Consider the following 15280-nt stretch of genomic DNA (forward strand, 5'->3'; position numbering starts at 1 on the left):
ATTTTTCTGGCCCCTGAAGGCACCTGATTTTGCTGCCCCAAGAATACTCTGGAGGCAAAAAGAAAATAACTTTGGGCCCAATTCAGCCAGAGTCGTGGGGTAAAATCTTTTCACTTCTCAAAGTACTACTGTGGTTCATCCCCAAAGGGGGGAAATCAGGTTTTCCGGAGAGGAGGCGGCTACAATCAGGGAGGTGAGGGACCTCACGCGCCTCTTTCTTAGAGGAGGCGGGCGAGGCGAACGGCGGAGGAGAAGGAGCGGGCGGGCTGTGCGCCCTCTGGGGCGTGGGCCGCGCTCGGGGCTGCCCACCCCTCGGCTCCGAGCCGGGGCGCTCAGGGAGGCAGCGACACCAGGCGCAGCCGACCCAGGTTTCGCCCGCCACCGCCGTGCGGCGCCTCGGCGGGTCGGGGCCGGGGGCGCGGTCGGGGCCGGGTGGGGCCCAGGTTGGCTCGCGGGTAGGCGGCCCCGCCCCCCACATCCGGGGGCCGGGGCCGGGCTGTGGGCTCGCCGCGCGCCGGTGAGTCAGGCCGGGTTTTCCCTCCGCCTTTGGGGCAGGCGATCGAGCGCCGCGGAGCGCGTCCCTCCCTCGCCAATCCGGCTCCGGCGCCGGCGCCCGCCCGCCCGCCCGGGTTTTCCCGGCGCCTGCCGCTCCGCCGCTCCGACCCGGCTGGCAGTCCTGGCCCGAGCCGGCGCTTTGCAGGAGGGTTCAAATACGCTCGGGGGAGCTGCGACGCGCGAGGGCTGCGAAGCCGCGGGCCGGCGAGCGCGTCGCCAGCATGGTAAGTGGGGCGCGCGAGGGGCTGGGGACCCGGGCTGGACTCGGGGGTGGGGAGGGGTGGGGCGGGTCGCCAAGGTCTTGTTTTCAGGCGTCCTTGGCAAAGCTGCTGCCCCGCTGGCCGAGGCTCCCGTCTGTGAGATGGGCGGGGGTGGCAAGGTGCGGCGTGCGCCCAGGTGTCCCCTGCTCCCGGTCACCGAGGCACCGGATCGGGGACCAACCCTGATGCTCCGCTGGAGGGACAGGCGGCAGGCTACCTTGCTCTCCCCAACCCCTGCAAACGCGCTTTCCTGGGAGCAGCGCGCGGGACCCCTGCGCCACGGCTGGGTGGGGCAGGCGTCCTTGGCGCCGGCGTCTGACCTCGGCCTCCGCCCCCCTGCCCAGCCGCTCCCGGCAGGCCTCAGGGAGGGGCCAGGAGGAGACGCGCCTCCCACCCCGCCCCCCAGGTAGCTCCCGTAGCTCCCGCAGCTCCGGGGAGCCCTCGCCTTCAGCCCTGCTTTCCTGAGACAAATTCCGTGGGGATGCAACCTCGTTTGCCCCTCTGACTTCCCCATGAGATCTCTTGCCTCCTCCCACACCTCCTTTATCCCCCAACCCCCTGCCGGTCCACCGGGCTGCAGCTGCGGGTCTGCGGGTAGGGGACATTCCTGGGTCTTGACCGCCAGAGCACCCGGTCCAGTCCCGGTCACAGCCTTTGGCCCAAGTGAGGGCTGGCCTGGGGCCAAGCCGAAATCAGGGCCCTGGCTGTATCCAGAAAGAGAACTGAGGCCCGTTGTCTCCTACTGGGCGCCCCCCCGCCCCGACCCCAACTACATAGGAAAAGATTGGGCCTGGCTGTCCTCGGGAGGGAGCGGACGCAGGAGGCCATCCTGGGCGCGGTTATCAGCCTCCTCCCAGGCAGGGCTTCTCTACGGGCTGGCAGCGTGTGGGTGTGCATGTGCGAGACGGTGAATGAATGCGGCCAGCCTGCTTCTGCCACCGCCTCTAGAGCTAGAGCTAGCATAGCGACCCGAGGCAGGTTTCCTCTATTTCTTCCTGACCTGGGGGGCAGCAGGAGGGATTCCAGGCCTGGTGGACTGCAGTCCAGAGCAGCCTGGTTGCAGGTGTCCTTGGGAGGAACAGGCGTGGAGGGCCGGGTAGACATACATGCAATACATACACAGCAGTGTGTGCCCATGGAGGGGAACCCGTGACCCCTGGCTTAGGACAACCTGCTGAGGTAGAGAGGACCTTGCCCAGGGAGTTGAGATTCCTTCTCACTGTGGGATCTTGGACAACTCACCTCGCCTTCCTAGGCCTCAGTTTCCCGACCTGTAAAATGGAGTGAGGGTAATTACTGTCCTGTTTGCCCCCCACGAGGCTATTGTGGAGATGAAATGAGATAATGAAATAGAAGGGCTGAGAAAAAACTGTAGAGTGCGGTACAGCCGTGAAGCACTCTATGGTGATACTAAGCACCACTTCCGCAGGCTTTAGCCCCTGGTCTCTGCCTCAAGTGTCTGTCACAGAGGGGATGGGGTGGGCCAGCCTCTCTCAGCCCCTCTCTGGGCCCCCCTTGCCTTCTACCCCCCTCTTTTGGAGCTGGGACATTCCAGTCCCATTCCTTAGGGGCAGCTGCAGACACGCCCCTTAGCAGAGCTGATGCCCCAGCAGGTGGTGGGACCTTTCCCTGGGGCCGGAGCCCAGGAGGGGCTGACTGTAGCCAGGGCAGGCAGCACTCCTGCCCATGCAGGGACTGGAATGTCCCACCCCAGTGGAGAGGCATGGGATCAGAGAGGACTTCTAACCCTGCAGCCTGTGTGCTTTCTCCCCTGCGGCTGAACATGACCTTAGGCACCTTACTCCACTTTCTGAACCTCAGTTTCCTCTTGTGAAGTGGGGGATGACAGAACTCATCTCCTGTGTGTCTTGTGAGGATGTGATAGTGCCCTTTGGTGTGACCCAAAAGGGCACCAACAGGCTCTGGGACGCCCCCCTCGAAGAGAGCGTGTCCTCTCCTTTGCTTCCTGGCCAGGGCAGCTGTGTCTTCCATCTCCACCAAGGATTGGTCCGAAAGAGATTCCTCTCTGTGTTCAGAGATTCCAGTGCTGCCCACTAATCTTGGCGACTGGAGAGGGGTCAGGGGACTGGTGGCGGGCAGCAGGAGTGAAGAGGCCTTACTGGGGCCAGCCAGGACCTGTGGAGAATGTGGCTTGAGTGTCCCAGCCCAAATCTAGCCAGCTGGGTGGTTGGGGGTTTGCCACTCCCAGGGCAGGGCAGCCCAGGCACTTGGCTTGTCCCCTACCCTTCTCTCCACGACCGGTGCAGGGGCCCCGGCTTTTTGCTCTGATGTTCCAGTGAGGCTGCAAGGCACTTGCTGTCCTCCCTCCCTCCTCCCCCACCAAATCCCCTCCAGCCTGCACAGCTGCCCTGCCCTGAGCAGGCAATCCCTGGGCTTCCAAGCAACAGGAAGGAAGGAATGTGTGTGTTGGGGGAGGGGGTGGAGGTAGGATGGACCCCTTTAGGAAAAGAGACTGTCCCCACTCTGTGACATAGGCGGGGAGGAGCGTCCTGAAAGCTGGGGGCCTCAGCCGTGCTGGGGGAGCTGATAATACAGTCAGAAAAGTCAGCCAGGAGGGTCACAGTGGGGATGGTGGGGGGCCTAAGGAGAGACAAAGGGAAGGGGCTGTCTGCCACTCCTTCACTAGCCTGGGGGCTGGGAAGGACACTGGGTCTTCACGCCACTGGGCTGCTCCTGCTTTGTCAGTGTGTCCTGGAAGGTCCTCGGTGCTGTGGGTGACCTTGTGCACAGCTGTATGATTGTGTTTGCTGCTGGACGTGACTGTCCGCACCGTGTCCTCTAACATGGGCTCTCTGTGCTGCTGGGTGGGGCTGACATGTGGCACACTGTGGTGTGTGTGGTTGGACGCGCTGTTGCGGCCGGTGACTGCCTCTAGCTCAGGGACTCTCCCTGGACCTGAGATGCCTCGTGGGGAACCTGGGGGGTCGGTTATCTCTGCTTGAGACAGGAAGTGAGCATCTGCCCACGGGAAGCTGAGGCGGTGTGCATTTGGGGTGAGCTGGGCGTATTTGGCACTGCTGCCAACGTCCCCGCCCCCAGGGCCACACAGGGCTTACGTTTCATAAGCCCTTTCCCCTCCATCTCTGACTGTCAGTAATCCTTTGAGGAAAGCCGGGCAGGCAGGGTCTTTTCCATTCATTTTTTTTCCTTTTTTAAAATAAATAATCAATAGAGATGGGGTCTTGCTATGTTGCTAAGGGTGGTTTCAAACTCCTGGGCTCAAGTGATCCTCCTGCCTCAGCCTCCGAAAGTGCTGGGATTACAGATGTGAGCCACCATGCCTGGCCCTTTCCCACTTCAGAGATGCAGAAACTGAGGCATGGCAAAAGGCAGAGCATTTGTGTCTGGGGTCCCCTGGAGAGAGTGAAGGCAGGCTGGAGAGCAGGTCTCTGATGTCCCCTCCCCAAGAAGCAGCAACAGGAGTTGAATGTGCTCGTGGACAAACCACATCTCTGGCTGGATGGGCTTGTCGTGGCAAGGAGGCATCAGACGAGGAGGCAGGATGCTTCCATTCTAATACTTTTGGCTGTAGGTGGTGACATCCTAGGTCCCCACTAGACATTGGGCAGCCATGACCAGCTATGACCTTGGGCAAGTCACTTCACCTTTCTGAGCCCCACTGACCTTTAAGAAGGGGCAATAGCTGGGCACAGTGTCATGCACCTGTGTTTCTAGCTACTCAGGAGGCTGAAGTGGGAAGATGGCCTGAGCCTAGGAGTTCGAGGCTGCAGTGAGCCATGGTTGCACTACTGTAGTCCAGCCTGGGTGACAGAGTGAAGAGCAAGACCCTGTCTCACAAAAAAAAAAAAAGGAGGGGACAATAACTCTGTCACAGGACTCAGCAGGACCCGTATGCTGGGCCGAGTCGCTGGAGGAACCCAGCCCCTGTGATTCCTTACCTGGATGCATCCCCTATGTGGCCTGCAACGTGTGTTCTCAGGGGCTGGGCTGGGTGGGGTGTGCAAACCCGGATTCACCCCATCCTGGGTCTGGGGGTTGGTGGGGGGAGAGCTGAGGTCATTTTTGCACAGGGTGAGGTGAGGCTGTGGGGTTGGGGCAGGTCCCCCTCCCGGAGAGCTTTGTCTTCCACAAACACAAAACCTGGAAATGGTTGAGGAAGATGGAACCTCCTAACGGCCATTGTTCGGGGGCGGGAGTGGGTGCCCGGAAGCATGGGTGGCAGTAGGGGCCTCACAGCTGCAGCCGGCCTGCTGGGCTTCTGTTCGAGAATGGGAGCAGCTGCTCAGGGGTGGGAGGCAGAGAAGGTGGCATTCGTTCACTCGGCCAGACCTTTCTGCACGCCCGCTTCATGCTGGGCACTGGGCTGTGCACAGGATCCCCAGGGGACTAGGTACCAGCCCTGCCTCCAGAGTGTGTGGCCCATCACAGGTGGAAGGTGGTCCGTCAGCCTAGTCCCTTGGTGATGTTTGTGTGCCTGGCTGAGCTCAGCTCCAGCCAGCCTGTTGACCCTGGCTGTGGCCCAGGGCCCTGGACTGGGTGCTCTGTCATGTTATCCCACCCCATCCTCCCAGCATCCCAGTGATAAGTGTTATCGTCGCCAGGGTATGTGTGCGGAAGTCCATGCTCACTGAGGTTAGTGGCTTGGCCGGGGTCACACGCCGATTGGTTCCGCCAGGGTTAGGATTTGGGACCCACCCTGCCGGGTGGTGGGCTTTGGAATAAGAGCATATGCAGGGGGTGGCGTGAGTCCAGCTGCCCCTTCCCTCCTCCACCCACCACTGCCCAGACGGGAACACCTGTCCCGGAAACTGTGGCCATTGTTCACGTCATCCTTCCTCCTTTTGGGCCCTTCCTGTTTGTATCCCTCCCACTGTAGCCCCCAACCCCCCCCCCTCCCCGGCCCCGCGATGCCAGATGTTTCCCTTGGGGAGCTTTGACCCTTTCAAGGAAGAGGGGCTGCAGGGGTTACCCCTCTCCCATGGGAAGGAGGGTCTCACTGGCCTTGGGTCTCTGTGCCTTCTCCCCACCCCACAGATTTGGTGGGGAACATGGCAGGAGGGTAAGCAAGGTCAGGTTCAGCCAAGCTGAGTTTTCTCTTTTTTTTTTTGAGATGGAGTCTCGCTCTGTCGCCCAGGCTGGAGTGCAGTGGCGTGATCTCGGCTCACTGCAAGCTCCACCTCCCGGGTTCTTGCCATTCTCCTGCCTCAGCCTCCCAAGTAGCTGGGACTACAGGCGCCCGCCACCACGCCCGCCTAATTTTTTGTATTTTTAGTAGAGATGGGGTTTCACCGTGTTAGCCAGGATGGTCTCCATTTCCTGACCTTGTGATCCACCTGCCTTAGCCTCCCAAAGTGCTGGGATTACAGGTGTGAGCCACCTCGCCCGGCCAAGTTTGTCTTCTTTAGCCCTGTGCAGGCCCAGTGCTGGGAGGAGGGCTCCTGTCCTGCTGCTTCAAGGCCTATCCCCTCCCGGTACTTCTGAATCCCACACAGGCCCCTAGGTGGAGCTGGCCCTTCGGTGCATGGCTGGGGCACCACTGCTCTTCCTTAGACTCAGTCCAGCAAGGGACAGATAGGCAGGTGGCTTTGGGGCTTGTAATTCTTTCTCTTGCCAGTCTAGGGATCCTGTCTCGGGGTTCTCTCTTGGACCCACATCTGCCTTACCTGGGCCTGGGCCAGGTTGTAGGGAGCTACAGGGAGCAAGTGCCTTGTTTTCAGGCCCCAGGGAAGTTGGGCAGCCAGTGCTCACCTGCCCCTGATGGAGCCTCCCAATTCCCAGAAGCAGCTGCCTATACCCTGTTGAAACTTCATGGCCACAGCCCCAGGCCCTGCTGGCATTGCCATGGGCAGCGTGGGCAGCCTGTTGGAACGGCAGGACTTCTCCCCTGAAGAGCTGCGGGCGGCACTTGCCGGCTCTCGAGGCTCCCGCCAGCCCGATGGGCTCCTCCGGAAGGGCTTGGGCCAGCGTGAGTTCCTCAGCTACCTGCACCTTCCCAAGAAGGACGGCAAGAGCACCAGGAACACCAAGCGGGCCCCTCGGAATGAGCCTGCCGACTACGCCACCCTCTACTACCGGGAACATCCTCGCGCGGGTGACTTCAGCAAGACCTCGCTGCCAGAGCGGGGTCGCTTCGACAAGGTGCACCTTTGCCCGTGCCCCTTACAAGGTGTGGGGAGGGGAGGGTCTCCTTGGAGACCCTGATGTTGGGATGGGGTGGGGACGGGGCATGCTGAGATATGAAAATCGTGCTGTGGGCTGGCCTGAGGCTTGTTGACTGCCTCCTGGTGGCACGTGCCCCGTGGTCTCAAAGAGGATCCCTCAGGGGGTGTGGGAGCATCAGGAGGTAGAGCAGGCAGCTGCCCAGGTCTCACACCTGCCCTCTCTGCCCTCTCTTCCTGGCAGTGCCGCATTCGCCCCTCAGTGTTCAAGCCTACGGCGGGCAACGGGAAAGGCTTCCTGTCCATGCAAAGCCTGGCGTCCCACAAAGGCCAGAAGCTGTGGCGCAGCAATGGCAGCCTGCACACGCTGGCCTGCCACCCGCCCCTGAGCCCCGGGCCCCGGGCCAGCCAGGCCCGGGCACAGCTGCTGCACGCCCTCAGCCTAGATGAGGGCGGCCCTGACCCCGAGCCCAGCCTGTCCGACTCCTCCAGTGGGGGTAGTTTTGGTCGCAGTCCTGGTACTGGCCCTAGCCCCTTCAGCTCCTCCCTTGGCCACCTTAACCACCTCGGGGGCTCCCTGGACCGGGCCTCTCGAGGACCCAAGGAGGCTGGGCCACCAGCTGTGCTGAGCTGCCTGCCCGAGCCACCACCCCCCTACGAGTTCTCCTGCTCCTCTGCCGAGGAGATGGGAGCCATGCTGCCCGAGACCTGTGAGGAGCTCAAGAGGGGCCTCGGCGATGAGGACGGCTCCAACCCCTTCACGCAGGTGAGGGAGCCCCTGCCCTGGAGTCCTGTTCTGTGCCTCAGCACTGGGGTACAGGCCAGAGAGAGGAGCCCCAGCCAGCTCACCCACGTGGCCGTGGACACAAGAGAGCAAGAAAGAGGGAGCTTGCTCGGCTTCCTTCCTCTGCATCCCAGGTGGTGGGGATGTCATGTCACTGGGGGTCCTTGCCTGGGAGTTGTGTGGGAAGGAAGGAGAGAGGCTCCCTGGGTGGGCCATGTGATGGGGACCCCTCACCCTGGAGGGCATCCCGGGTTAAAGCGCATGTGTGGCTGGGTCCTGCGGTGTAGGGGCACAGGATATGGTCAGTGGCTGGAGTATCAGGTGGAGCTCTGAGTCGCCTCTAGGGGGCAGGGCCACGGTGGATGCATCTCTTCCCCTTGACAGGTGCTGGAGGAGCGCCAGCGGCTGTGGCTGGCTGAGCTGAAGCGCCTGTATGTGGAGCGGCTGCACGAGGTGACCCAGAAGGCTGAGCGCAGCGAGCGCAACCTCCAGCTGCAGCTGTTCATGGCTCAGCAGGAGCAGCGGCGCCTGCGCAAGGAGCTGCGGGCTCACCAGGGCCTGGCTCCAGAGCCTCGGGCCCCCGGCACCCTCCCAGAGGCTGACCCCAGTGCACGACCAGAGGAGGAAGCCCGATGGGAGGTGAGAGATGACACAGGGCTCCGAGACTCTCCCATCTCCATTGCCGGTCCCTTTCTCTGCCTGCCCCCTCCCAAACCGGCTCCCCACACCCTACTTTGCTTGCGTCCTCCCCATCCCCCAGGTGTGCCAGAAGACAGCAGAGATTAGCCTCTTGAAGCAGCAGCTGCGTGAAGCCCAGGCGGAACTGGCCCAGAAGCTGGCGGAGATCTTCAGTCTGAAGACACAACTTCGGGGCAGCCGGGCCCAAGCCCAGGCTCAGGACGCAGAGCTGGTCCGGCTGCGCGAGGCTGTGCGCAGCCTGCAGGAGCAGGCCCCTCGGGAGGAAGCCCCAGGCAGCTGTGAGACTGATGACTGCAAGAGCAGGGGCCTGCTGGGGGAGGCAGGAGGCAGCGAGGCCAGAGACAGTGCTGAGCAGCTGCGGGCTGAGCTGCTGCAGGAGCGACTTCGGGGCCAGGAGCAGGCGCTGCGCTTTGAGCAGGAGCGGCGGACTTGGCAGGAGGAGAAGGAGCGCGTGCTGCGCTACCAGCGGGAGATCCAGGGAGGGTACATGGACATGTACCGCCGCAATCAGGCACTGGAGCAGGAACTGCGGGCACTGCGGGAGCCCCCCACACCCTGGAGTCCCCGGCTCGAGTCCTCCAAGATCTGAGGCCAGCAGAGCGAGCTGACAGCAGAAACACTGTCAGAAGGTGCCCTGAGACAGCCGGCTCAGCCTTCCCTTGCACTGGTTGGGGTGGAACCTGCAGAGGCCAGCCCAGGGCTGGGGAGGCGCAAGGAGAGGAGGGATCCAGCGGGGCCGTGGGCTGGGTAGGGTGCCTTGGCAGGAGCCAGAACAAGGCCCTCTTGGCAGAGGAGCACCTAGGCAGGGCCCAGCCCTGCTTCCTGGAGTGGATGTGGCCCAGAGAAGGAGGCTGGGGGATCACCAGCCCCAAGGTCCCGAAGGGCAGGTCAGAGGGAGGGAGGCTGGAGACCTGGGCTGGGGCCTTCCTCCAGGGAAGGAGGCTGGGGTGGGAACATTGGCCTCCCCCGGAATAAAACCATGTTTTCTACCAGAGGCTCAGAATACTCTGAGCCTGTGACCAGAGGATGATGGATGGTCGGGATTGAGGCTGTTGACCTGGGCAGTAGCTCCTCCCATGGCCAGTGATCAGTGGTCAGTGGGAGGGTGTGCCCTGCATCTGTCTGCATGGCCACTGCAGGGCATGTGTGTTGGGAGCAGAGGAATCCTACTCCTTGCCTCAGCCCCGCACAGTTCTTTAGCTGCCGTGTGGGCTGAAATTCCTTTCTTTAGCACCAGTGGAGTTTTCAGAAGGAACAATACCAGGGAATGCCAAGAAAACAAAGGGCAAGTCAACCAAGGCATTTTGAGAACATGAAATGTCTTCTTGGTGGAAGGCTGGGCCCCAGGAGTATCCACAGGCTCAGGCCATGCCCCTCCCGGCACCCACCTCCTGTTTCCCTCCCTCCCTCCATAGGAGTGGGGGGCCCTAGAAGTGCTCTGCCTCATTCCCCGTTCGTAGGAAGGTGCAGGAGAGGAGGTGGGCAAGCTTATGGGTTTCTTGGTAAAGAGCCTTTACCACAGCAAGGAATGGGAACATTTCCCCATCAGCAACGGGGCTCTGGGGCATTATTAAGTAGGGGTGAAATATGATTGATTTGCATTCTGGAAAGCTCTCCCAGGAGGAAGCATTCCCCACCCTGCCTTGCCTCTGTCCTGCGCTGGGCTCCAGGACGGTCAGTCCTTCCAGATCCCTGCTCTCAGCTGAGGCTGGTCCCTAAAACCCACACCTGCCTTTGGTCTCTCAGAGGCCTGGCTTGCCCTCTGGGCCTTTGCTCCCCCGCTGGGTGCCTGGCCTGGAACACAGGTTCAGTCTGGCTGTGTGAGTGGCGTCTCTCCCTTTGAAGGAAGCTCAGCTTCCTTACGCGCTTATCGTTGGACTGGCTGCCGTGCATTGCATGCTTACTGTGCGCCAGGTGCTGTGCTGGGCCCTTGTGAGTGTGGGGGCACAGGCTGAATTAGATGAGCTCCTGCCCCAGGGGGCCCTGCACACTGATGTCAGCTCACCAGTCCCTTCCCTGACAGGGCAGCTCAGGGAACTTCTGAGAAGTTGTCTGCAGAGAGCCCCAGGTCACTCCCTTTGGCTACCCTGGCCGTGCCTGGCAGCCCCTCAGGCCCCGCAGGTGGGTCCTGGTTGTGAAGTGGAGTTAGTGCACATGGATGTCAGGGGACGGGTGTGAGGCATGAGCTGGGGGGCCCCCCTTTTCAGGGCAGAGAGTGAGGCGTGTGCACTGTCTGCTGTGGGGATGGTGTGCTTATGGCCACGTAAGTGGCAGGTATGTATAAAGATGTGCTTGTGGGTAGTGGGTGTGTCCGAGGGGGTGTGTTTGGGAGCCTGGCCTCCAAAAGCCAGTGTCTGGGTTGGAGACAGTGCAGGCCCCTTCTTGGCCCCACCCTCTACTCCATTCCTTCCTGTCAGCCCCAGTCTGTCTTGGCACTGGCCAGGCTTGGGTGGAGCCTGTGTCCCAGACAGATCCCCTAGGCCTATCTGAGACCCTTGCAGGCCCACACCTGAGCTCCTGTCTGCCTGAGGAGGGAAACGGGGAGTGCCCAGGTCAGGGAGGCCAATCCTCTACATACCGCCTTGGTACCCATTCCCATTTCACAAACTTCTCCAAACCCCAAACGGAAATCTCTGGGACAATAGCTCCTCCAGAGGGCCCCTCAGAGCCAGGTGCTGGCCAGATGCCTTGATCACAGCCTCCATGGCCAGGGGCCTGTCAGGCCAGGTGCCCACACACCTGGTGCCAGGGCCCACCTCGGTATACCAGCTCTGCAGAACAGTTCCCCACCCAGCAATTAGGGAGCTGGGCTGGCCAGTACAGCCAGTGGGGAGTGGGTGGGAGGTACCAAAACTTGGCAGCTGTGCCAGAAACCAAAGCCAGGCCCAGATGTAGGGGGAGGGCACGAGAGCTGAACCTGAACCTGGGGCGTCTCGGAGCTGGATCCCCGTCAGCTCATCCAGGCTGGACAAACCAGTTCCTGGGTCCCCCAGCCGGCTGGGCGGCTCTGGGTCAACCGACCACAGGTGTCACTGATCACAGGTGTCACTGTAGTGGCTACCACCTCAGGACAGCCCCTCCCTCCTGCTGGCAGGGCCTCAGCTTCCCAGCTGCCCTGGCTTAGCCTTCCCTGCAGCCCCTCCCCAGCAGGCTTGGTCAGGACAGCCAGCTCTGCGAAGGTGGCTGCCTCCTGCTGCTGGGCTCCCTGCCTCTGGGGCCTCCAGTCCTTCACTCAGTGTCATCCCTTCCCGCAGCAACCTGGGCCTCTTGGTCCATCCCTTCAGGTTTCTGACACACTAGTGGCTTCTAGTCACTGAGAGTCACTTCTTACCTTGGCAAGCCCTTGTAGCCCTCTGAGCCCTCATCCTGCAGGCAGAGCCCCTCAGTGCTCTGAGAAACCTTCCCTGAACTCACCGCCTCCCCTGCCTGGGCACTCCCTCCTCCCTGCGCCCACAGCCCCCATGCCAGTCTCCGTCAGCTCTTTCTGTGCTGCTGTAATTGTTGGTTTGCCTCTGTCTCCTTTGAGCTGTGGGCATTGCCAGGGTAGGGTGGTGTCTTCACTGCAACTCCAGAAGGCACTGGTGGGATGTGGAGTCAAGAGCAACCAGAGCCCCCCCATACTAGAATGGGTTTGAGCTTGGGGTGAGGGGTGGCTGGGGAAGACTTACTCTGAATGTTCGTTCACCATCCGTGGGCACCAGGTCTGTGCCAAGCACAGGGACTCCAGGGGCAGCTGCCATTCGTTCCAGTGATGTATTTGGAGCCTTCTCAGGTGAGGAAGCCAAGGTGGCCAAGGCCCTTGGTCCCCTGCCCTGATAGGGCTTACCTGTGGGTGGGGGAGGGAGACCACACATGTCAGAGGTAGTGAAGGCCGCTCCAAATAGTGACTGGGGCCAGGCAGGCGGAAAAGAGAACAGAAGAGAATCCAGAAGTGCTCAGACAGAACATGGGTCAGCAGAGCATGGAGCAGGCAGAGGAAGCCTATCTGGGAGGCTGGGTACATTTCTCTGAGAGTCAGGGGATGTAGGTGTTGAGGTTTCTGTAAAGAGGGTGCAGGCCCTGCAGTGACGGTTCAGATACAGATAACCCATCCCCCTTGGCAGGTGGGGGCTTAGGCATCCATACTGGATTCAGAAAAGATAAAGAATGATGCTTCTTGCAACAAAAACAAAAGTGATTATGTCACGAGAGGAGAGGCTGGAGGGCCATGGGAGTTCCCAGCTGGCTCACTCATCCATCCAGGAGGTGGGTCTCATGGTTTCCTTTTGCTCTGGGCCTACTTAGAATTTTGGCAAATGCAGAGTTATATAACGAACGCGACAATGAAGATATAGTTCTGTCACCCCCCAGCATTCTCCTGTGGCCCTCTAGTCCACCCCTCGCCCCACCCCAGCCCCTGGCAACCACTGATCTGCTTTCACAATAACCGTATGGGGTTTTTTCTCTTTCCTTTTTTGTGAGCGGTGTTTAATTCCTTTGCTCTAATATGTAACATTAGAACATATTACAAAGTAGCAAGAAAAATACGACATTGGTGTAAAAATAATCTACACCTCATGGAAAGAATGAAGAGCCAGAAATAGATTCTATTCTGTAGAAAATCTTACACAATAAAGGACTTCAAAATAAGGGTAAGGAAGGATTCTTTAACAAGCGGTGCTGGGATAACTGGATAAAAATTTGGGAAAAAAGTCATACTATGTGCCGCCCCTGCATTTATTTTATTATTTTATTTTATTTTATTTATTTTTTTGAGATGGACTCTCACTGTGTCGCCCAGGAGTGCAGTGGCGTGATCTCGGCTCACTGCAACCTCCGCCTCCCGGGTTCAAGCGATTCTCCTGTCTCAGCCTCCTGAGTAGCTGAGACTACCGGCGCCTGCCACCACACCTGGCTAATTTTTTGTATTTTTAGTAGAGACGGGGTTTCACCATGTTAGCCAGGATGGTCTCCATCTCCTGACCTCGTGATCCACCCACCTCAGCCTCCCAAAGTGCTCGGATTATGGGCGTGAACCACTGTGCTTGGCCCACCCCTGCATTTATTGAGTTAAATTTTTAAAATCCTATCCTAGGAAATTGGTGTTGGGGCTCAGAAAATGATACCCCAAAGTACGGAGCTGTGGGAGGCTGAATGCTTTGAACTAAAGTCTCTGACCATCACTCACTCCTCTTCCAAAACCCTCCTGAAGCGCAGGGAGGGGCTTCTCTGAAGTTCTGTTTTGTTTCTAAGGGAAGTTCCTGCAGAAGGAATGCCATTGTCTTGGGCCCCTTCCCTAGCATCTCATAAAACATGGACGATTAACTCACAGGAAAGGATACTGAAGGTGATACCATCTCTTCTGAGGACTGGGCTACTTGAGAGGTTTTATCTGCATGACAAGACAGCCTTTGTTTGCCATGCATTTCCTCCCCTCCACCTCCTAGCTTCTGCCGCCACCTCCTCCCAGAAACCTCAGGCCCCAGTTTTTGGAGCTCAAATGCTATTTAGACTTCATCAATCTGGCCCTCACTAGAGTCTCACATTTTGTGGGAGTCCTGTGCATGTATGTAATAAATTTGCATGCTTTTTCTCCTATTAATCTGTCTACTGTCAGTTTTATTCCAGAGACTCAAATTACTGAAGCTTCGGAGAATACAGGGAATGTTTAAAACTTCTATGCTGGCAAAAAGTTAATTCGATTATTACTGAATTAATGGGAGAATTGATTGCTTTGAAGGAATCCTCCCCATTCCTAACAAAAAACAAAAACACAATCCCTATGGGGAAAGACGGACAAAATCAACTATTTAATACAACTTGGTGCACACTTGAAAATAATACCAAGATGCAAGGATGGCCACATACTGGGGGAGAACCTCAACTTTGCTCACATCCTTCTTGGCTGTGAGGCAGGCCAAGGCTCCCGGAGAGGAAGTGGGGAAGCCTGGGGCATTTGCCAAAGCCTGTGAGGTCAGGTTGGCTGGGAGGCGGCTTGGGCCCCTTGGCCCCAGGCAAGGTTCAATCAACTCTCCACCCCTATGGCTTCCGTTTGGGCCAGGGCCACCCAGGCTCCTCATGCTTGGGCAGGCATCTCTGGGATCCGCCCTCCCGACGCCCCCGCGGGCACACAGTCCTGCTGTGGGCCTTCTCCCCTGCTATGTATCATGAGGTTTTTGAGCCACAGTTTCCTTATGTATACGTGGAGGACACTGGCTTCTTGAGTATCTCTGAGTACCTCCTGTGTGCAAAGCATATGGTGTTGGTGATAAAGCAGTGATGAAGACAAAACTTAGGCCCAGTGGAGTTTTTTTTGTTGTTTTGGTTTTGTTCCGTTTTGTTCTGAGACAGGGTCTCACTCTGTCGCCCAGGCTGGAGTGCAGTGGCGCAATCTTGGCTCACCGCAACCTCCGCCTCCCAGGCTCAAGTGATTCTCCTGCCTCAGCCTCCGAAGTAGCTGGGATTACAGGTGCCTGCCACTATGCCTGGCTAATTTTTTTTTTTTTTTTGTATTTTTAGTAGAGACGGGGTTTCACCATGTTGGCCAGGCTGGTCTTGAATTCCTGACCTCAAATGATCCACCCGCCTTGGCCTCCCAAAGTACTGGGATTACAGGCATGAGCCACCGCACCTGGCCCATGTTTATTGTTTTTGAGACAGGGTCTCTCACACTCTTATCCAGGCTGGAGTAGTGGCGCGATCACTGCTCACTGCAGCCTCGACCTCCTAGGCAGCCTCCCATCTCAGCCTCCCAAGTAGCTGGGACTACAGACGTGCACCACCATACCCGGCTAATTTTTGTATTATTTGTACAGGCAGGGTCTCCCTATGTTGTCCAGACTGGTCTAGAACTCCTAGGCACA

The 15280-nt window shown here is 59.1% G+C and overlaps 1 protein-coding gene across 3 annotated transcripts; it reads left to right on the forward strand.

Annotated features, from left to right (window-relative positions):
- Positions 1–502: 502 nt before the first annotated feature.
- Positions 503–13073, forward strand: N4BP3 (NEDD4 binding protein 3). Of its 3 annotated transcripts, none has more exons than XM_030808447.1 (5): positions 503–779; positions 6576–6935; positions 7200–7721; positions 8124–8378; positions 8500–13073. In XM_030808447.1, exons 2-5 carry the CDS (start codon positions 6606–6608, stop codon positions 9025–9027), a joined length of 1635 nt encoding a protein of 544 aa, XP_030664307.1. In that variant the 5' UTR covers positions 503–779; positions 6576–6605; the 3' UTR covers positions 9028–13073. The 3 variants fall into 3 exon arrangements, with proteins under 3 accessions (XP_030664307.1, XP_030664308.1, XP_030664309.1); XM_030808448.1 differs by having other exon boundaries at positions 6579–6935; XM_030808449.1 differs by having other exon boundaries at positions 6616–6935.
- Positions 13074–15280: the final 2207 nt, after the last annotated feature.

The sequence above is a fragment of the Nomascus leucogenys genome, unplaced genomic scaffold (genome assembly GCF_006542625.1).
Source record: "Nomascus leucogenys isolate Asia unplaced genomic scaffold, Asia_NLE_v1 Super-Scaffold_3019, whole genome shotgun sequence".
NCBI classification, from domain to species: domain Eukaryota; kingdom Metazoa; phylum Chordata; class Mammalia; order Primates; family Hylobatidae; genus Nomascus; species Nomascus leucogenys.

Coding starts and splice junctions, on each gene's coding strand:
- N4BP3 (XM_030808447.1), top strand. CDS start 6,606: ATGGCCACAGCCCCAGGCCCTGCTGGCATTGCCATGGGCAGCGTGGGC. Junction 6,936..7,199: donor AGCGGGGTCGCTTCGACAAG/GTGCACCTTTGC, acceptor TCTTCCTGGCAG/TGCCGCATTCGCCCCTCAGT. Junction 7,722..8,123: donor GCTCCAACCCCTTCACGCAG/GTGAGGGAGCCC, acceptor TCCCCTTGACAG/GTGCTGGAGGAGCGCCAGCG.